The sequence below is a fragment of the Triturus cristatus genome, chromosome 5_2 (genome assembly GCF_964204655.1).
Source record: "Triturus cristatus chromosome 5_2, aTriCri1.1, whole genome shotgun sequence".
In the NCBI taxonomy this organism is placed as follows: Eukaryota; Metazoa; Chordata; class Amphibia; order Caudata; family Salamandridae; genus Triturus; species Triturus cristatus.
The window spans coordinates 448474938-448498187 of NC_140588.1; the positions used below are offsets into that span (position 1 = coordinate 448474938).

Genomic DNA, 23250 nt, shown 5'->3' on the forward strand with positions numbered 1-23250 from the left:
AGGCTGGGATCACCTGCTAGTGAAGGATGTGAGCCAACATTGGGCTTGGACTCCGACACCGATAATGTTAAGTCTCTCAAGTAGAATAGCATGAGAGACTATGTCAAATGCCATGGAGCAATCCAAAAGCCTCACCATGACTGGAGAATTTAAATCAAGGTTAGCTTTAATGTATCCCAAGACTTCAAGTAGGGCAGTTTCGGTGCTATATCCAGCACAGAACCTTGATGTAGGAGGCTGGCTTACTATATGGTGTACAGTTATATAAGTGAGGCACCTTGCACTAATCTAGGCAACTCTTATGGAGGTTTCAGTGGTCTTTGATAACCTTTGAAAGCTCTCAAAGTGGCAGCTGTGGAGAGCAGCCTTCAGGCGTATCTTAAAGGAGTGTTAATCAGCTTGTTTTACCAGTTTAAACCTATAGTGTAGGTTACATGAAAAAGATCACACAGTGTATAAATATATATCTATATATATATATATAATTATGTTTTTTTATTATACAACATTCACTTACACATTGGTATATTTCCTACCCGGAGATATAAATCAAAATACACAATACTTCAATTGCAATCAGGTAAGTAAGCACAAAATACAGTGGTCTCCCGGGGGAGGCCAAGCCATATATTAGGAAAGTGGAATGTGAAATGTGACTGAAGTCGGGGCTTGGACCAGGAGACTAAGATGAGCTGGTGACACAAGGAACCACCAAATGTAAGTACCCAGGAACCTCACGGAAGCTATGTGCAGAGTGGAAACACCATTGTGTTTCCAATAGAAGTCAACGGGAAAGTCACGTTGCAGATTTTAAGAAGGACCCTTCCCAGTGGACCCTGAAGAAACTCAATGGAAGACAGAAAGTTGGAGAGTCACCCCACTCGTGGATACCCCACGAACTAAAATACCTACACCAAAGAAGCCGGGTGCATAGGTGCGGTGACGTCAGAAACTGCCGCAGACCACAATGGAGGACTTCAGGAAAGGTACCGCTGGAAAATACTGTGCAAGAGTCCAGTGGAATCCAAGGGTGGATTCTTGAAATGAAGTACCTGTGAGCAGAGGGGACAGTCTTTGCCACTCGGAGGTCACCAGGAGGCACGGAAGAGCAATGCCCACCGATGTCGGTCGGTTCAGAAATGATGACGGTGACTGCAGCTGTGAGGACTAGGCAATGCTGAGGAAGCCCAGGAGCAGTGCACGAGCTGTCCCATGTCGGAAGTCGAGAACCAGGGGGTTGGTGTCCAGCGGGAGCACCAACAAGCCATGGCGCTGCAACTGTCATGGTGAGTGAAGCATGAGCAATGTTGAGACCAGAAAGGTCAAAGGGACTCACCACTAGCAGGAGAGTCAAAGCAGGACCCAAGCAAGCAGGGCCCCCCACTGAAGCAGTAGAAGACTCTCAGGAGGACCCACAGGCCAATGTCAGAGGAGTCACAAGAGGACCTCAAGCAGCTCACCACGAAGTAAGGCCCACGGTGAAGAGGATGCAGTGAGGATGTTGTACTTGGCAGGAAGAGATGCTGGAGGCTAGAGCTTCTTGTAGCCTCAAGAACTCTGGATTGCAGAGCCAACTAGCCATGGCAACAGCAAGTCGACACGGTGCACAGGGGTTTGGTTCCAGCGTCTCTGAAGAGGGATACTGGCTTTAAACTTGCAGAGAAGAGAAGTCAGGCCTCGGGGGAGTTGCAGAACCACCACCTGTGTTGCTGAGCCTTTCGACGTCTGGGAATTCAGGAGCACCAGACTGGTCAGCTTTGTTGCGGTACCTGCAGATGCAGGGGAGTGACTCCTTCACTACAAAGGAGATTACTTTGGGTGTCCTTGATGTCCACAGGTCTGTTGAAGTTCCTAGAAGGAGCACAGACACAGATGACAAAGAAAAATTGTAGAACAATGAAACCAGAGGCAGCTGGAGTCCTACTTGATGCAGTCTCAGTTCCAGGCGAAGTCTAAAGAAGTCCAAGTGTCCAGACGATCGAAGAGTGACGTGGTTTTAGGATCGACTCTTGTCCAACCATGATTCGGAGTACCCACCCACAGATAAGCCTTTAAATACCCTAGGAAGGTGGTTAGGACGACTCAGTGGTCCCTCCCAGAGGAGGGGTCGGACAGAGGAGAGAATACTCCCATGTCGTTCGTCAAGTTTTGCACCAGCAAAGAAACCAAGCTGGAGTATGCAAAGAGGGCAGCAATGTGCCCTTCAAAAGATTCTAATGGTGCTGGCAAGTGCCCCCACCCCAGCCCAATACATTAAGTCCTGTCTGGGAGGGGGGGGTCACATCTCCCTGTGACAGGAAACCTATTGTTTTAACTTTCCCTGCTCGAGCTTGGCTCAGCAGCAGGAGGGCAGAAAAGTGTCTGGTCGGCAGCAGCACTAGCTTGCTGTCAGACTCTGAAAAGGAGCCCCCCAGTATATGGGATCATACTTCCAACCTTGGAATCGGTGTTGGTATATGACCGGGATCGGTGCGGCCACTATATAGTTAGTCAATCTCATAATGACTGATGTCCACTATATGTATTGAAATGGCTTGCCACACTTACAAAGCCTGAAAAATCGACTCCAGGGTTTGTAGGGGCGTCCTGCTCATGCAGGCGCACCCTCATATTTATAACCAAGAATCCTGCATTCAGGACGGAGAGACCTACCATAGGGATGACATAGGTTTTAAGTGCAGTGAACTCAGATATAAGAAAATGTATATTCGTGGTGAGGGGTGCAAGTACCAACTCACACATGCTGCAATTTATGGCCTGTACTCTCAGTTTAAGTGGTCTCTCATGGATGGCACAATACATGCTGCAGCCCATGGGAGACCTCTGGTATACTTATGCCCTGGGTACCTTAGTACAATATACTAGGGACCTACAAGAGTACACCAGTAACCTATTGTGGCTGTACAACAGTACTAACCATGGTCAAATTTGGGAGAGAGCACAGTGACTTGGGTCTTGATTAGCAGGAACCCAATCAGACTAGTTAAAAACCTCCTGACACCAATCTAAAAGTGGGGGTAACAATGAAAGCAGATGCTATTTTCCTACAAGGAGTCATGAGTATTAGCAGTGTGTGCGTATCTGCCTTCAATAAAAGACTGCCATAAGAGCTTCACCGGTCTGCTGTGAGTCTCAATAATATTTGTGTTTAAACTCTTGGGTAGTCGGGAAGGTGCATAAATCCGTAGGCTGAAATGTTTGTTTAAACTTTCAAAGAATTGGTATTTTTGCAAATGTCTTCTCTGGAGGGGCTGCTCTGCTAATAGGTTCCCAATCACAAAGTCATTCCATAAGCAAAGCCGATAGGTCTTGCCTATAAGACATCTATTGGCTTCATCAATGTTTTTTAACCATGCTGCACAGTGCTGCTGTGCAACATAGGTGAAAGTAAAGAAAATAAAAGCGCCATGGCGCAGTAAACACAGGCAGGGTCTCAGCACTTTTACTTTTCGGGCCATGATGCACAGCAAAAAAAAAAAAACTGTAAACGCCAATAGCTCTCTTATAGGAGTGATCTATTTGCCTTGAGAATCATTGTTTCTATGGCTGCTGCCTGGTTCGCCATAAAGCCCTTTCCATCACTAATAACGAATGCCATTTAAATATCACACACTTCAAACGAACAGTTTGCACTGTGCTTAACTCAATGTGGTAAGTTAAGCAACTTAAAAAAAACAGGAACAGATTCAACATGCAAAAATAAAAATCAGTGACACACAGAATATATCTCTGCAGCACGTGCACAAACCCACAGAGCTATCTTACCATCTTATATGGCAATTCTAACGTTACAGTGGACCACACAAATATCAAACCCACTTAACTAACCGGTCTCTCATTGATGTCCCTGCCCATGGTTGTGCTCGTTTTAGCAACCTATGAAGGCAAATGAGATGAAAGAGCGCAACTAAAATTCAGACCAATGAGCTGCATGTTGCACACAAATGTCTTTAGCAATTATACTAATTGAACTTTCCTACCGGCTTATATACCTGATAAACCATTGCTGACAGTCTTTAACGCTGAGTTACCAATGGCCCGAAATAGTGTGCAATCTGGCCTCCACTATGGGGAAATCTCGCGTGTGTGTAACTGAAACCACGAAACCCTGTAAACCTAGTGTAATTAGAAAACATTTCCGCCAGTTTAATAAAGTAGACCTGAATTATGAACAGTATTACTGCCTCACATTCTTGGCACCACTCCAGATAACATCTTGGTTTCCTACAGGCCTGCTCTGGTAGGCGTGAACTCTGCGGGGGTGGTTTGTATCAATGGGAATTCTGCTCTGCACCGCCCCAGTAAAGTGAAATAAGCCGTGCGGCCCACCGTGAGGCTTTGGTGTAAATTGGAAGCCACAGGTTAGGTAACAACTCGTGCTAATTACCAATGCCGCTCCATTGATTTCTCTTTCATGATAATAATTAGAATGTAGATTGATGTTATGTACTAAACATGATCTTCAAAGCAGTGTTATACAGCTGTATGGTGTTTTGCCAACCGGTGGACACGGACAGGTTGGGTGAATCCATGTGCACCGAAGCTATAATCATCAGCTGAATATAAGCCTTCTGCAGCAGGTGCATGACCACACTGAGCTACTGATATTACAAGAGCACAATTTTCTGCTATTTCTTAACATCAAAGGTGATAGCTGTCAGTGCCTTGCAGATCAGGCTATGCTCTGCCCCAGTAAAATAATAAGGGATGTACATTTGCAGGTCAAGTGGGTGCAACTGCTTGGTCTGACCTTTTTTGAATGGAAAATTGCCAATAATTTAACATGACACTCTGTAGGTACATAAACAAGCATAACCAAGTGGACGTGGAAGACAGCAAGCTTTGAAACGATGGTCTCCGGGCACCACGCTGCTACGCACAACAATAGGCTTAGTCGAATAGGGCACGTGCTTTATAGAAAGAAAAGCATGACAGAAAAAAAAATTGTTTAAGAAGTGGCTGCCGGTGTGAACAACTTAAAAATACAATATGTTCATGTATCATGTGTGAGCAGCAGTGGAAGGACACTAATCAAAGACAATCAATCTGTACTTGGTCCATACTCCGCAGGAAAGAAGAGGACGTCAAATGAGGCTAGCAGGCGCGGCCCTATTATGGAGGATGAAAATAAGAGGGACAATGAAGCCAACGAATGGTAAGCGGTGGGAAGCCTCCAAGCATCTTGTTGTACATATTATCTTTCGTAAGTCAGACCTAAAAAGGAGGGAAAATAATAAATGTGTAATGTAACAAGTGAAAAAGTGCCCCAAATGAAAATGCAAAAAAAACTTACTAGAACTGGGTCCAAGCAAATGTTCCAGTACTTGGTTCTTAAGTAATAAAACACAAGAAAATGGTTCTGGAATCCCAGCAGACTAGGTGTTGGACTTTGCCCTCTCTGCAGGGTAATTCCCAAGCTATTTCATCCTCCTGTATTTTGATCACGTTTTACTTGGCTTTTAGGACTCTGTGCACGTTACCACTGCTAACCAGTGCTAAAGTCCTTATGCTCTCTCATTTAAACGTTGTGAAAATGGCCTGCACCCAAATGGCACATTTAATCTACTTTGAAGTCCCTAGTAAGGTGATACTACATATACACAGAACCAGTAAATTAAATGCTACAAGTGGGCCAAATGCAAAAAGAACAATTGATGGACAGAATGCAGTACAATGTCATACATTCACCCCAGTACAGAGATCTGGGCCTAAATCCATCGTTTTTTGCTCAACATGCCATTCCAGTTTCAGCAAGCTGTCCATAATTTGTTGCATTTACGCTTTTTACCCTAAGTGGGATGGGTATGTCCAGACGTTGGTCCCTTGCTCACTGTGCCACTGGATTCAAGCTAGCCTGGCTGATGAAGGGTGACATACCCCGAAACTGGTCCCAGGATGCTTGTTTCCGGACCAGATAGGACCTGACATGGCAGTTCGGTCAGGACTGTTCCCATGAGGCACAGGGTCAAGACTGATTTGCATATGGCTGGGTCCAAACTGGGTTGCCGTAGTGGGCAAAAGAACAATGGATTTAACCCAGATCTCTTGACTGGGGAGAATGTTTGAATAATTCAGCATTCCGTCCATCATTTGTTGCAGTTACACTTTTCGCCCTAAGTGGGTCCATGCTCACTGTGCCACTGGATTCAAGCTAGCCTGGCTTATGAAGTGTGACATACCACGAAACCGGTCCAGGGATGCTTGTTTTCGGTCAAGGGAGGACCTGGCTTGGCAGTTTGGCCTGGACTGTTCCCATGAGGCACAGGGTCAAGACTGATTTGCATATGGCTAGGTCCAAACTGGGGTGGCATAGTGGGCAAAAGAACGATGGATTCAACCCAGATCTCTTGAATTGGGGAGAATGTTTGAATCATTCAGCATTCCGTCCATTATTTGTTGCAGTTACACTAGTGAGCCTGCAGCACTAATTGTGACACCCACTTAAGTAGCCCTTTAAACTGGTCTCATGCCTGCCATTACAAACTTTGTGTGCAGTTTTAAACTGCCAGTGTGACCTGGCAACTTTTTAATACACATAAGGTGCCTCTATGATAAGCCCTAAACAGCCCAGACGTCAGGGTACAGTGAAGTAAAAAGTTGGACATGTACCTTTAAGTTTTACATATCCTGGTAATGAAAAACTCTTAGGATTACATTGTATTACCCTATTACATTTAATAAGTGATAATTTATGATTGGGAGAAGGTAGAAAATTCATGTTTGGTGTCTGAGGAACTGTAATTTAAAACCCTCTTTAATGGTCAAGTTGGATGTTAAGTCACAATTATGAAAATGCCACTTTTAGAAAGTTGGAATATTCTTATCATAACCATTTGATGACTGCAGCCTGTTCTTGGGTCACATGACTAGGTACAGTTGGCCTTTGTGTATTGCTTCCAGACATCGTCACAACAGAGGGTCTTGTGCTGTCAGGATGGGTGATCTCTGGCAGTATGACATGGTGGAGCAGTCACCTACCACACATGCACTTCAAAGACACTGGCTCAGCTCACACACAAATGAATTCACACTAGGCTATTGTGGCCGCAGACAGACTGGGACCAGGGCAAGGAGGCAGGAAATTCCAGACACCTCACTAAGGGTCTATGAAATCAATATATATTTACAGCCCCAGGGGGTTCTGTATTCCCTAAAGATCAGAGCTCCTCAAAATGTCACCATTAAACGTCTCTTATACCTGTGAACTCAATTGTATGTTGTTAGGTGTACATTTCTGAAGGTGCTCTCAGTGTGTTTTTTGGGAGGAGTGAAACAGTCTCTTAGTAAACCATACATTGCGAACCGTAACTGGTGCATATTAAGAGCCCATATACTGCAATTTATCGCTTAATACCCCTGAAGAGGCATTGAAGCGTTTTCTGCCCGGCAGCATGCAGCTCTGGAGTCCAACGTTAGTGGTTAATTCAGTGGTTGTTGATTGGGATTAGTCATGTGCTCTCAAGGAGACCATTATCACGGTTGAAATGTCGCGCTCTACAAGTACTGATTGATTGATTTCATGCATTTACTCTAATGGCTTTGTGGTGGATTACACTGATAGGAGTTAGGTGCGATCATAAGTGGGTGTTAGTTATGTGAGTTTATGCAGATGGTAGGTGGGATCAGTCGGTGAGCTAGAGGAGACTGGCCATTGCTAGGTTGCAGGGTGTGATTTTCATAGGAGGACAGGTTGTGATGTTTGAGATGAGAAGTGGAGAATAATTGCAGAAATATAATAATATAAATACAAAAATATACAGAATATAGGCAGAGTGAGTCCAAATACGTTGAGGAGATTATTTTCCTTGCCATCTACATTTATTAGTAACTATTTTTAGACACAAGCATAGTACATCATCTGCGAAGATCGTCAGCAAAAAAATAAGGAAGCTATTGAGCAAAACGAGGCTTACAAGCAAGAGTTCGGTAGAGCATTTTATCCCCTCCGACATTAAAGAGGCAGCCTTTTCCGAATGATTGTCTGAAACCTCCATGGCGTTCGATATCACGTGGATGAGCGTTGACATCACTTGTTTATCCAATGCAAGCTTGCCGGGCGTCATCATATAGAGTTTAGCCAGTTCTTTGACGCGACCCATCACGAGAGTTGCGCTCTGGAATGAGATCTTCAAAGAGGGGATAAAAACAGCCAACAAAGAAGTTAATATGCGAAAAGTGCACACTGCTGTAAGAATACGAAAATGCATGCTGACATCTGTTCAAAAGCGCAGTTAAATCAGTTCCAACACATTTTAAATCAACGCTCTAAGGGAAGGCAATGTTGTTCGCCTGCAGGGTACGATTTAACGAGCACTATATCAAACAGCGTTTATTTTGGCACCCTATTGCTGAGAAATGATAGCACTACTGAAAGCCATCCTATGCTCTACTTTTAATTAGAACTCAACTGCGAAGCTTCTACACCTGTTTAACTCAAACAAAACCAATTATGCACTCTGAAGTGCATTTGGGATGAGGGCAGGTGCATGCAGAACAGCTAATGGGAAGCATCTTGATTGATTTCACCTCTGGATTTGATCTGGACCTTTCCTGGACCTCAAACTCCGCATCCAGTGCCCACATGGAAACTGATGATTTCTAAATGAATTGCTAACGTCTGAGCTGAAGATAGTGTGGGAGCAGAACCCCAAAATCATAGACACCCCTAAATATTAATTTTAGATATTCTGTTCCGACATTCTAGATCTAGCGTTCAAGAATACCCCGCTTAACATCAACAGTTTAACAGATTAATAAAAAAAGTAATTGGAACCACTCAATAGCTCAGATCTGATTCTGGGAAAAGTTACAATAATTTATTACGAGTTCCCATTAAGGGATACAGAGAAATGTAAAACATAACATGACGACTCAAGTATAGAGTACATAGTCCGAAACCATAATTATTGTAACTTCCAATGAACGGAAAATAATCATTAAGACAGCATCCCTCAATCATCTAATTCTTAAAGAAACTGGACAGAGTCTCAAGGAGAAAAGAATGTCCAGCTCATTCCCAAAAGCAGGAATTTCTATACACTTTTTATGAATAGGTAATAATGAAAAAATACAAATTCAGCATTGCGTGACTAATGATTAGGCCTGGGCAAAAATTTCGTTCCGTTCGCGGAAATTGCGATAATTTGACATTTTTGCGTTCCGCGGAGAGCGCGAAAATGTCAAAAATTCCGGTTTCCGCAGCTTGGCGATAATTTGTTTCTTGCTCGCGCTGTAAAATGATACATTCTCGCGCGCGCGCGATCGCCTTACCTGAATCCCTGCGTTCGCCGACAAGTTTTCTTGATCCGGTCGCGTTCTCCATGAGATGTTGTATTGTTTTTAGCCATTTGCGCTGTCTCGCGACAGTTCGCGCCCGCAGTGACGTCATGCGTCGCGCGATCACGTCTTTCTTCTCGCGATCATGCACCGCGAGAACAACTCAAAACAAGATGGCCGCGCCCGCAAGCAACCACATGGGTAAGTTGGCGACCCGCAACCATGCAGAAAATCTCGCGAACATGCCGGAAAAAAACTTCCGCATCTTCGCGATATTTCTGCTTGTTTGCGATAATTTTAAACATTCTCGCGATAATTTGCGAAGGTTAATTCCGCAAATTCCGCCCACCCCTACTAATGATAATGCATACTGGACGAATCAGAAATAAGATTGTCATTACAAAGCACATAACGCTATAAATGGGTGAAGTTACTATATACTAATCCAACGGCTAGGGCTCGAACAGGAAACTATATTTCAAAACAATATTCAGTAGCACGAGGCACGGATGCCCGCTATCCCCATTATCGTTTATACTTGCACTAGAACCATTATTATGCACGATTTGTCCCTCGGCAGGGCACAAGGGCATAAAAATATGTATAACATTGCATATAGCCTCTGCATATGCGGATGATAGAATACTATATCTCAATAACCTCAACAACACATATAACCCTATACCGGCTACTTTTGATAATTTCCAAAAGATATCCGGTCTAACACTAAATGAAAACAAATCCTATGCATATTCTTCCAAAGATAACGCATACACAGACACAGTTGGATTTGGGGACTGGACTTTCAAATTAGCGCCTGTGACCTTCAGATACTTAGGCATTCAAATCTACAAGAGAAACGCAAGACCTACTAGACAGTCATTTACTGCGCACTATCACAACACTTAAGTCACAAATAAAATGTTGGATCTCCCTACCCATATCGGTGGTGGGAAGAGTGGCAATCAGGAAAATGGTGCTGTTACCCAGACTGCTATACTATTTCACTAATCTTCCAATAATGGTCCCGGCCCCGTTTTTCAAATTACTAGACACCCTACTAATTGAGCTGATATGGGGAACTGAACGCAGGAGAATAGGCTTAACGAAGCTACGGCTGGACACAAAAAGTGGAGGATTGGGAGCACCAGATTTGAAAGCTTATTGCTACGCGAGTCAATTACAATGGTTAACATATTGGATTGTGGGCAGAAACCTGCAGGAAATAGATATGTCTCGTCAATCTTGGGAACGTGGAAGTTTACATAAGCTTATGTTACCGGGAGGCAGGGCTCATCCAACTGCGCCTCATTTATTTAAAGTGGCGTTATCATATTGGAACAAGGCAGTGCACTATACAAAGAAATTACCCCCATATGCCCCGAACATACCATTACTTGGACTGCCATTACAATCGGGGACTGTCACAAATAGGAATATACTGACCTGGGAAGATGCCGGTGTCAATACTATAGGTGCTTTCTTTACAGATGGTAACCTCATGACGCCTTTGTAAGAGTTCACGGGGTACCAAACACATTATTTCTATTACATGCACATATCTCACGTTATATACGCACCACATGGGCCCCAACTGGCCAGGAACCTTTGACGCATGAGTTAAACATCCAATACCTAATGGAGAACGGCAGCCACATAACCAAATGGTTATATAGGGGTATCCTTACGGTTGTGGCGACCCCTCTCCAATCCACTCGCGAAAAATGGGTCACAGAACTGGGCCATGAATTTACTGACAAAGACTGGGAGGCTATACTGGAACACCCCAGGAAAACCTCCAGAAATCCCAAATTCAAATATATTCAACTGATGATTGTGCATAGAGCTTTTTTAACACCACATAGATTACACGTGATGTTCCCAGAGGTAACGGATAGTTGCCCCCGTTGCCATGCGACAAATGCGAAATTGTTACACATGATATGAAACTGCCCAAGATTGCTACATTATTGGTCAACGGTGCACAAAATACTACATGAAATTGCACCGATATTAAATGGTGACTCACCAGAATATTGTATATTGGGATTAGGTCCTAGAGGTTAGAAGAAGGGCCCTGTTCGTATATTCATGAATCTTGCACTTATATTGGCAAAGCGTAATATAACAATGAGGTGGAAGACTGCTAAAACTCCATCAATATTAGACTGGTATACCAAAACAAATGACTAGATGGGGCAGAGCAGAGGATGCTGAAATTAAGCGAGAAGAACAAAGAGGCCTGCGTAAAAAAATGATATCATTAGACTGGAATGTAATGATGGAGGAGTTTATAGCCATGGATGTACAAGCATAATGCTTGAGAGAAATAATACACATCAATGTTATTGTGCCCAGTTTTGGATGAAATAAGAGATAATATACGTGCTTCTACTGATTTATCACCTATTACTTGATTGGGATATCCATAATGACAAGCAAGGGTACTCTGATTTTCCGAAAGATGCCTAGAAACGTTTTTTACAGCTGAGTCGGTGGGAGGCATGGGAGGGGTTTTTCTTAGACGGATGTTAATTGTTAAACGCATAATTACGCGACAAAGCGATAAACGGAGTTTACTGAAAAAGGCAGAAGATGTCATGTCAAAAGAATACTATGTACAAAATTCTGATAAACAATACGTAGGAGGTTAACAGAATATACATTATGTTGCTTATTAATCAGTCAGTGACCATTGGGTCAAGCTGGAACTAACGTTACTGCTAGGACTCCTTTGAATTCTGAACTAATACTTATATTTGCATGGTATTATGTATGATCTTTTTATTGGCAAGACATATTGGACATGGCTTATTTTATGTTGTTAAAACCCAATAAAAATATGTTATAAAAAAAAAAAAGAAGCACATAACGCTAATACACTTTTAAGAAAGGCTCCAGCCATTTCTGCGCAGTTGTCGCCCAGTGATGAACAACAAAATATGAAACATTTTTTTAACAATGACCCATACACCAGTGTATTTTACCAAGCCCACATCAGAAATGCTGCAGAAACGTGCTTGTGATTGCAACATTTAGTACACGAAGAAAGTTTCATTCACAATGCATGTACTCTAAGGAACATAACCAGTTACATCATAGTGCCCTGTGCTCTGCAAAGACCGTGAAGAAAAGACATGCAGCGGGACATTGACTTAGAGAAGATGAACAGATCAGAGTAGCATCTATATCAGTGACGGCTGGCATTGCTCGTGGGTGGCAGGGCGGGCGCGAGGGAAATACAGAAATGACTAACTTATTGGCATGTTTTCTATAAGAAAAAAAATTTTGGTTTTGGAAAATGATATAATGTATATTGTTTTGCAAGATCCACCACAATCGTCTCCTACCTCACGGGTGCGGCTCAAACATTGCCCCCTCCTTAAAACCTCTCTGACTTAAGGTCTGTCCATTCCGGCATCGATCAAGCTAATAGCTATTGTCTATTTTTTAAATATCTACCCTAACAAAGGGCATTTGTCTTCAGTTTCTTCAATTTCACATTCTCAACTTTCTCCAGTCTTAAAATAATCCAAAATAGTTTATATGAAGTATTTCTAACGTAAATGACATAGATTCTCCTCTAACTTCAGCATACTTCTTGTATCCCTTCAGTCCCTTTCCTCTTCGCATAGTCAAGTTTCACTGATGATTGCACTTGAATAAGCTCATGCTCAACAGAAACGAAACCATCATCACTATATATGGGACACCTTATTTTGTAGCTTCAGCACATATGACCCATGCCTGCACATTCCCCATTTGAAAAATCTAGGCTTCTGTCTACATGTCATTCTTTCCTTGGTACCTCAGGTCAATCATGCTGCCATTCTCGCTTTGTCCACCAATTCTTATCCTTGTTTAACAAAGTTATTATTGTCATTGTCCCTATCAACTCCAGACTCAAATTAATTATCACCCATTACTTGAGGTTTCCACTGACAGGAATAAGTGGACCTCAGTGAGTAAAAAGCAGCACCACATCTTCAGAAATTTAGCAAATCTGACAATACTTCAACTGCAGTCCTCTCATTCATTGAGCACACAGTTTTAGATTGTTCCCCAGATTGTAGCTACCACTTTCCTCTGGGTACTCCATTTTAATAAGGCTACAGCTCGAAAGACTATTTTTACAGGATTACACTCTCATTCTTAGCCCCAAAAGACCAGTGTAATGGCATAGAGTTCAATGTACAAATGATCTACATAAACACACTTTCAATAAACACCAAGAATTCACACCATTAATTTTCAGCATCTCATCAATGGCCCCAATGCTAAATGCATGGAAATTAATCACTGTACCTGTTTTGTAGTATTCATGAGATCATTTAGCATTAATAACAAATCAGTTATTTCTTCCTAAAAGGGAAAAGAACCACAATTTAACATTTTTTAATTTGATCATTGAAATATTTTTTTCTATCATTTTGAATACTTTCTGATCCACGTTTTTTCAATCATACACTTGTTCTATTGTTCATACACTGAATTCTTATCATTGTGTCCTGGGTTTGTTTCTGGTCGCAGTCAGTCATGTGCGTGGATCATTAGTTCCCCAGGGCTGTTTCACATGCCATTAGATGGGTGGCCATACACACCTTTTTGCCCTCGCCGTTTCCACTTTGAACAACTAAGCCTTAAACAACGTGTGCCAGGTTGGACTAGAGGTAACTTTAGCCTATAACAACCTCATTATTTCTTAGGCTTATATGCAATTATAAACATCTGATGCTCTGTCAAGATGTTAAAAACTGAGTGGGGTGGAATTGCAAAATGGGTGGGTGGCATTGTGAACTTAGTGTTTAATAAATTGTGCATTACTAGATCACCATCAGCCCCAGAAATGAAGAAAAAGGTGTGCAACTCTTTATAAAGTTTCGGGAGCGTCAGTCACCGGAGGTTAAAAATACAGTACATTTACCAAAATATGAAATGTGGAATGCACAGGCCCTTGAGCTTTGTCCTCTGATTTGTCACAATAACTCTCTCTCTTTTGTTCCTTTTACATTATTTTGAATGAAGCTCTTTTTCCTAATTGAATCTACCCTCGATGAACAAGTTACTTACCATCTGTAACGCCATTCTGGTAGAGAATCTTTGACTATCCCCAGGCGTCAGATTGGATCTGGAGGCTTTTGCATAGCAATTCTCTCTAGCGTTGACAGGTGGCATTGTGCATTGTCATGCTTCTCCGTCTTTTGCGGACGTGATTTTGGGACCAGTACATATATGTCACCTTTTCACGCTGGTGTCGGTTTCTTTTTGGACATTCTCCGTGCCAACAGATGCAGACAGGAAGCCCACAGAAACCCATATGAAACAGTGAACAGAACTTTTTGAGATGGAGTTTTATTAAGATTGGTCTGAATGAGACTAGGCCACAGAATGGGAGTAGCAACAGCAGGCAATAGGTCTGCAGTTAGAGTCTCTACCAGAAAAAGCATTACCAAAGGAAGTAACTTCTTCTTCTGATAGAGATTTCTAACCGCAGATTCCGCATCTTTTGAATAAATACTGACGTAGTACCTCCCAGGTGGAGAGTCTTTGGGATGACTAGGAAATCTTGCAAGACAGATCCGCGAAGAGCTTGGTTCACCAGACCTGGCTGTATAGGCAAAGGTGTTTTCTGAACATCTGAAGGGGCATTCACGTAGCCATCTGGCAAATGTCTAAGGTAGACACATCTTGCACTAGCATCAGGGTTGCAGCCTTTGCTCGGGCGGAGTAAGCATGTAAACCACCCGGGGGCTGCTTTTTGGCCAGCCCATAGCAGATCCTAATGCATAAGATAACCTATCTAGAGGTGGTTCTTTGGTGTCCAACAAACGAAAAATTGATGCACAATCATAATTCCACACTTGGGAGTGTGTTTACTACTCAGAAGAATGCGGGCCTTACTGTCAGTATGGACAAATGCAAATTTTGTGTTTATTCTGTAGATGATTTAGGTCATAATGTTTCCAAAGATGGAATAAAACCCAAATTGGATTTAGTGGTTGCAACTTAAGATGCTCCTGCTCCCACTTCCAAAGAGGACTTGATTTTTTTTGGGGTCTGGTGGGATACATGGCAAAGTTTGTAAAGAATTTTGGAGACTTTAGTGCTCCGCTAAGGCACCTTTTGAAAAAATGAAACCATTTTTGTGGGGGGACATCTGAGAGATTGCATTGGAGGATATTAAGCAGGCTATTGTCAAAGAACCTTCTCTGGGATACATTGACTCCACACGTAGAACAATTCTGTATACGGATGCTAGCAGCAAATGATTAGGGGAGTCTCTAGTGCATATGGAGGATGGTAGTGAAAGAGTAATACCGTGTTCTTCTTGAGTGCTGAAGGATGCTGAGTTTAACTATTCAACTATCAAAAGGGAAGTTTGTGGATGCTTGTGGGCTATCACTCATTTTAAATATTTTTTGTGGGGTCTCCCATTCACTTTTAAAATGGACCATAAACCTCTAACATATATTTTTTCCACCACAGGTAGAGAATACTCCACACCTTGTATTGCCAAATAGATGTTAGGTTTGGAAGGATATAATTTTAATATGGATTTTGTCCACGGAAACAAGAATTGGGTGCCTTTCTTAGTCCCGAGTAAAGGGCTGGTGGAGAACAATGATGTTTATGATGCGGTACCTGTGTTGCTTTTAACTCAACCTGGCATTTCTAAAGAAAAATTGATTGAGTGTTCCTGTAGTGATCTTGTCATCACTGCATTAAAAGAAAAGATCGTCCAGGGTTGGCCTCATAAATCCAATGATCTTCTTGAGATCATACAAGGGTATTGGGAAGTAAGACATGAAATGTATTTGCAAAACGACATGGTTATGTGAGGGGAAATTTTTTTCCCTCCAAGAGATCTTTGGGAAAGAATTGTTGATTTGGCGCATAAAGGCCATTTGAGTCGCAGTGTCACTAAAGCCAAAGTGAGTGCGATGTATTGGTTCCCTAGAATGGATGGTCTGGTCGAGAATAAAGTGAAAAAATGTGTCAAGTGTTCATTGAGTAATAAAAGCAAACATGTAAGGAAAGCACCCCCGCCCCCAGTGAGTGTGCCGGCAAAACTTTGGGACAAGTTGTCCTCTCAAATTTTCTCTATGGTACGGAAAATTTATGATTGTATTGGTGTATTACTGTTCACGTTGGACAGTGGTTAAAGTGATTAATCGTATCTCTACACAGGACATGACCAATTTCCTTTCAGACACATTTTTGATGGAGACTATGCCTAGCACTATCGTTACAGATAATGGTGTCCAGTTTGCTTCTGAAAAAATGAAGGAAGGAATTTTTAGAAAACGTATCCATTGCTCATTTGAAGACGGCCTTGTATTGTCCTAAGGCCAATGATCTAGTAAAGAGGGTAAATTGTATACTGAAGGAATGTTTGCAATCTGCCCAAATATCTGGAGTGGCAGTTGACATTGCTGTGAAAATATTACTTTGGTCTTATCATACTGCCCCAAATTCAGTCACAGGTGTTGTGCCTTTTACCATTCTCAACGGTAGATTGACTGGTACTAAATTGTTCCCCAATTGAATGGGTGGTGGAAAAACTAGGAGGTGTTCATCATGATTAAGTGAGTGAGTGAATCAAAGGTCATCAACTGGAGTACAAACGAAGGTATGATAGGAAGCATGGTGTTGAAGTTGGAAGATGGAAGGTGGGTGACTGGGTTGTGGTCAAGTCCGAGGTTGGTTTGGCAAGCAGAAACAGTGTTTTTTCTCAACTGATTAAAATATGTAAAGTCAATACCAATGTTGTGACATTGGAGGATGGAAGAGTGTGGAGTATGGACTGAATCGAGATGTAAGGAGGCTACCATTGAGGGGAGCGGTGTCATTGATGACACCACTTCAATTGGTCATGAGCAATCTGAAGGGGACTGTGGTATCCGTCGCCACTATCCTCTGGATTGGCACAAAGATTATGTTCCCCATTAATATTTTCTTGGGGTGAAGATGTGTTGTATTGACACTAATCTATGATATGCACTATTCAGCTATTTAATTGTATTCACATATGTGTATTCATGAAGTTATTCGTTTGTGTTATATCATGGTTTCATTGGTTTTTCCAGTGTCCCCTTCCCTTCTTCACTATGGAATGTACTTGCTTGGAATGTTGATGCTTGGTGACAGATTGGGATAAGGGCCGACTTGAGGTTGTGATTGGATTAAACTCCTCTTCAACAGATTATGGCTTGGAGTTTTCTTTGCAACAGTCATTGTGTTGAGGTTCTCTGGTCTGCTTGATGCAAAAAATAAGGGCCTTCTTAGGATCGAGTCATTCCTCCTCCTTTGAAGGATGAGGCGGTGCATAAAATGTTGACAAGGTGATGTACTGCCCAACATGAAAGGGCATGACTATCTTAGGCAGTAATGCTGCCTATGTTCAAATGTCTACTTTGTCCGCAAAAAAGAATACAACTGGTGGAACAGAAGACAAAGCCTGAAGTTAACTCACTTGCCTGGCAGATATCATAGCGATGATGAACACCGGTTTAAGTGTAAGTAAATGAACAGGACAACTGTGCATAGGATCAAAGGGCAAGCACATCTAGTAGGTCAGGACAAGATTTAGATTCCACTGCAGCATTAAACAAGCATTTGCAATGCAATAGGTCTCACTTTTACACGAATTTGAGCTATCGGCATTGTAAATGACACTGCCTTATATTTATGTGTTTTATATATATTTATAAATGCGAGACATCACAGCCATTGTCCCGGCCTGCTTGTAAAGAGAGTCCCTATTGGTATAGGGATATCTAATATATGTGTTGGTACACTGTATCTGTCTAGGTTTATGTTGAAGATCTGTGTATATATATATATATATATATATATATATATATATATATATATATATATATATATATATATATATATATATATGTTTTACGTATATTCTAATAAGTATTTTGAATATATATGGTGATATTATGTTTTTTTATGATTTGGTCCATTAGTTTGGGAATGAGCTAGATAGAATAGGTTTTGAAATTTAATTGGTAAGCAAAGATCAAATCAGTGACCAATTAAGAAGTTGACTGGCTAAAGCTACATCCATTTGTTCCCGTAAGGAGATCAACTTTTGTTGCTTCACGTCTTAGTGGGATGTTTTGGGCAAACCCCTATTTTGATACACATGCTTGCAAAGTCAAAGCGCGCATGGTGCACTAATATTGAAGGAAAACATGTGTGGCTGCAGTAGGTGAAACACATTAAAGAAAATAGGGCTTACAGACTATAGAAGACATACCATGTAACAACAGAAGTAGGCCGTCCTCTTTTCACTTCTACCCCTGCAATTCTGCTATTTATTAGACATTTCTGGATACATATACATACAAATGCGGCATCCATAAATGATGCATTGCACAAATGGGGCCCAGGGTCCATGGTAATAGGCTGAGGGGGGTGTCAGGGTTTAGTAGGATTGTGCCCCAAAAACTAGAAACGAAATTAGGCATAAGTGGAGCGCTAGGATGGCAACAGGCAGCACCAACAAGAAAAAAAACCACTGGCTCAGATGGCTCCCCTTCACATTAGGGGACAATTCATCAACACCTTGTTGGGATTCCAGGGGAGGATCGGTTAGAGCAGGGGTACTCACAAACTTTCTCTTGGGGGCCAAATTTACAGTGTGGTTTGTGGCTGAGGGCCGCACCTTGGGGGCGGGGTCATTGGGGAGGGGGCGGGACTAGAGCAACAAAAAAACTGTGACCATGAGGTGGAACACAGGTCCCTGCAGCGGACGCCTTCGTCTACTGAGCCACCGGACCCGGCATACACATCTATCTCCCTCCCTCCCTCCTCCGTCTCCCTCCCTCCTCTGTCTCCCTCCCTCCTCCGTCTCCCTCCCTCTCCCTCCGTCTCCCTCCCTCTGTCTCCCTCCATCTCCCTCCCTCCCTCCTCCATCTCCCTCCCTCCTCCATCTCCCTCCCTTCTCCATCTCCCTCCCTCCTCCGTCTCTCTCCTTCTATCCGTCTCTCTTCCTCTCCGTCTCTCTCCGTCTCCCCCTCTCTGTCTCTCTCCCCCCTGTCTCCCTCCCCCCTCTGTCTCCCTCCCCCCTCTGTCTCCCTCCCCCCTCTGTCTCCCTCCCCCCTCTGTCTCCCTCCCCCCTCTGTCTCCCTCCCTCCTCTGTCTCCCTCCCTCCTCTGTCTCCCTCCCTCTCTCTCCCCCTCTCTCTCTCCCTCTCTCCCTCTCCGTCTCCCTCTGTCTCCCCCTCTCTGTCTCCCCCCTCTCTGTCTCCCCCCTCTCTGTCTCCCCCCTCTCTGTCTCCCTCCCTCTCTCTCCCTCCCTCTCTCTCCCTCCCTCTCTCCCCCTCCCTCTCTCCCCCTCTCTCTCTCTCCGTCTCCCTTCGTCTCCCTCCCTCCCCCTCTCCCCCTCTATCCCTCCCTCTCCGTCTCCCTCCCTCTCCCCGTCTCCCTCCCTCTCAGTCATGGTTACCTTTTTCCTTTTACACTCATTATTCTGATATTAGTGAGTGCTTTTGCATGAAAAGATAAGGCCATGACTACAGGGCCCGGAAGGGACCCGTTTCAGTGCCCATTGCTTATATTCTTTCAAAACATAGGCAGTATGGTATAAAAAGATTACATTCGTAAACACACAGTCGCTGTACACATTTTGTTTTCCAATTCACCCATCAAGCAGGTATTTCAGTACCTCTAGGCAAGGTGCACTTTCCCACACAGGGAAAACTATGTTGTTCAAAGAGAGAGGAGTAAACAAAAGTATCACTTCACTGGCAAACACTGTAAAGTGGCACTAATGTGTTTAGGTGTAAATAAATCAATCTGGACATCTTGCAACCACTCTGTCTTGCTTTAATTAGTTATTTATTTTTCACATTTGGAATGTTTTATTTCTCTCCACCCGGAGGCTGCACTTGTGTCAGAGAAAGACAACGTTTCCAGCAAAAATGTTATTCTTTTTTGGATCCATTTCACAGGGGAGCGAATAAACGAAAGGAGGAAAGAGAGGGTAATACCCGTTCCTTGAAGTCTCGGTTTTCACTAAATGAGGAGCGAGACAGAATGAGAGGGAAGACTGAGGCTTAGATGCCGTCACCGTGGTGTGCGCGCACAGTTTAATTTATGGGGACTTGGGGAGGCTGAAGAGGATTGCTTCCAGGCGCAGCCGTCTCCCTCGCTTAGAGTGAGGGGGGCCCTGGAGCGTGGGGGGCCCCCGCCCCGCGGGGGCTGCGTTATGCCCCTGGCAGCTGAGGCAGCTTCCCTTCCAGGGAACACACACAGACCCACCCGAGTACTTCACAGGTCTTTAAGAGGCCATTTGCATGATAACGAGGCTTTGTTGTATTTCACCTCTTAGCGCCCCAGCAGCTCCACGTGTTTGCTGACACTGTTAAACAAACACCGGTACGATGTCTGCAAGGTCCGCGGGCCGCCAAGAAAGGGTTGCCGGGCTGCTGGCGGCCCGCGGGCCGTACTATGAGTACCCCTGGGTTAGAGCATTTGGGGAGGGGGGAGGGGGGAAGAGGGGTCAACCTCAATGGTGGAGCATTAATTTAAGTTCGCTAGGGCAGATTGAGAGGCAAAGTGCAGGGCGGTGAACTGCTCCGATTGGTCACCGCATCGCACGATTCTTACAATAGCAGATGGTGAGCTGCGATACACTGTCAGTGTCAGGAGTGTTTTCTACCGCCAGGCCATATCAAGAGACATCAGCACACAGGGACGGCACACTTTGGATAGGGGCGCCAGCCTGGAGTGTGTGGAAGGAAAAGTTGGTGGCGCATTTGTGGGCACACAAGCACTTTCACTGAGCACTCAACCATGAATTACCAGTGTGAGTGTGCAGCCTCAGAGCTGCTATGCAGACTGTCCAGTCAAGGGCTGGGAATGCCATAGGTTTGCAATGCAGGGCTTATCGCCGGCATGCTGGTGAGGGCTAATCGATTCGTATAAACACCCATCAACCACGTGAGTACAGAAGAAACTAAACCAAGAATTGTTTAAACAAGGATTACAAGGTACACGGCTCCCAGAAGGAAGAAATGCAAACATGCTCTTTTGGAATCGAGCCCTCAGACCACAAAGGAGGTGAGCTGCAGACAAACACACATGCCCACACACACACAGACAGACACACGCGCGCGCGCGCACACACACACACACACACACACACACACACACACACACACACACACACACAGACACGCACACCCACACATGCACGAGGGGGATAAACCGCTCCGACCTTGAAGAGTAGCTGTAGATAATTAGCCGCCTGGAGTAGTCTGATCCCTGTGCTCTCCCGCGGAATGAGATTACCAAGACAGCTGCCTTCCGGAAGCACTGAACTGGCTGGAGCAGCAAGACACACACACTGAGTGAGTCCATCCGCCGCGCTGCTCCACCGCGAATCCTGGCGTCAGCTACATCAGTGTCAGATCAAGGAGGGCCATGTTTTGCAGGGAGGTGTAGGTCCGTGCTGCCACAACGCACTGGGCACCAAATTCTCAAAAACATGTGCAACTACATAACAAGCGTGGCAAAACCACGAATGGTAGCTCGTCAGGTAGCCTACCTGCAGCTTAATTTTTACTCTGGCAGAGATGTCCAAAGGGCAGCCCTGGGGGCGCCAGGCTCTCGATAATCTGCAGTCCGTGCAGCACCAAGGGACGGGAATGGCTAGCTGCTTGCATGGTGAAATGGCGGTGGCGAAATAAAATGTGTGCTTCTAATCTGAGACACTAATCACGCCGGCACGCTGGCATTGTTCGTGCCGAGCTGGTGAAAAAAGCATTTGGGAGGACGACGGCCACGACATACACATAGGAACAATAGGGGGGACGGTGGGACGGGTTGGAGAAAACGTTGACACCATTAACAGCGGGGTGCTGATTATGCATAATTAACAGTGCGGCACTCGTCCTGATTGTGTATGCAAGTGGGGCCCTAAAAAGAAAGTTCCCCTCAGACAACATTAACCACAAGAGTGGCCGGAAACTGTAGTTAGGCGGTGCTGCTTCTGGAATAAACGGAAGTGACACATCGGATCTACAGCTAATAATAAGCCCCCTAGGAAAATCAATGCGAGTGTTTACAAATGGCAAGCGGCAGGAGAAATTCCCTGGCAACAGGCGAAGTTTCACCCATGATACACATTACTTGATGTCTCGGATAGACAGCGCATGCGCGCTGCCTAGGCGAGACATAAAAAGGAGTAGATGGGATCGTATGGGACAGTCCCTTTAAACAACGCATCACAGTAGGTGATCTGAAGATGGATGGTCGACCCAGTAAATGTAAAAAGGCCTGATAAGTAACCTTCAACCGTGGCCACAGCCAGATCTGGCTGGGCCAATGCTAAACAAGCCAACAACATACTAGACCTGGAAGGCTGGAGGGGCTGGATGTGATGAGAAGACCACTACACAACAAACTTCTCCAAGCATCCTGCATAATCATTCTTTGTAGCAGGATGTCTAGCTGCCAGAATAGCGCCAACTATTTTGGGAGGAAGATCAAATCCCATCAACTATCACTGCTCAATCTTCATGCATGGAGGTGTAGGTTGTGCAGCCTCAGGTGCAGGACTAGAGTCATGTGATGTTCTATTGATTTGAATAGCACAGTAATTACCTGAGAGTGTATCCAGGTGCTTGGGCAAGTGTGTAACTGTGTGGTACCCAAAGTGCTTATACTTATACAAAGAGCCAGGTCTTCAGGTTCTTGCGAAACTCAAGAAGTGAGGAGGAGGATCTGATGGAGGTCAGTCCATGTCTTGGGTGAAATGTAGGAGAATGAGCAACCTCCAGTTTTGCTTTTGTGGAGGCAGGGAATGTGAGTGTGTGAGTGAGAGTGAGGCAGAGCGTAGTTGTCTGGTGGGTTGGTGACAGTGTATGCGGCTGTTCAGGTATTCTGGCCCTGTGCTGTGTAGGGCTTTGTATTTGTGTCTGAGAGTTTTGAATTGGCTGCACTTGTGAATGGGGAG

General features: G+C 44.1%; 1 protein-coding gene across 1 annotated transcript in view; it reads right to left on the reverse strand.

Moving 5' to 3' along the window:
* PKD1L1 (polycystin 1 like 1, transient receptor potential channel interacting) overlaps positions 1 to 23250 on the reverse strand; it is a 1386277-nt gene that overhangs the window by 570601 nt on the left and 792426 nt on the right. The window contains exons 33-34 of the mRNA XM_085607392.1: positions 13582 to 13638; positions 7914 to 8126 (exon numbers count right to left, since the gene is read on the reverse strand). Coding sequence (XP_085463518.1) covers positions 7914 to 8126; positions 13582 to 13638 — 270 coding nt within the window. The remainder of the gene's footprint in view (positions 1 to 7913; positions 8127 to 13581; positions 13639 to 23250) is intronic.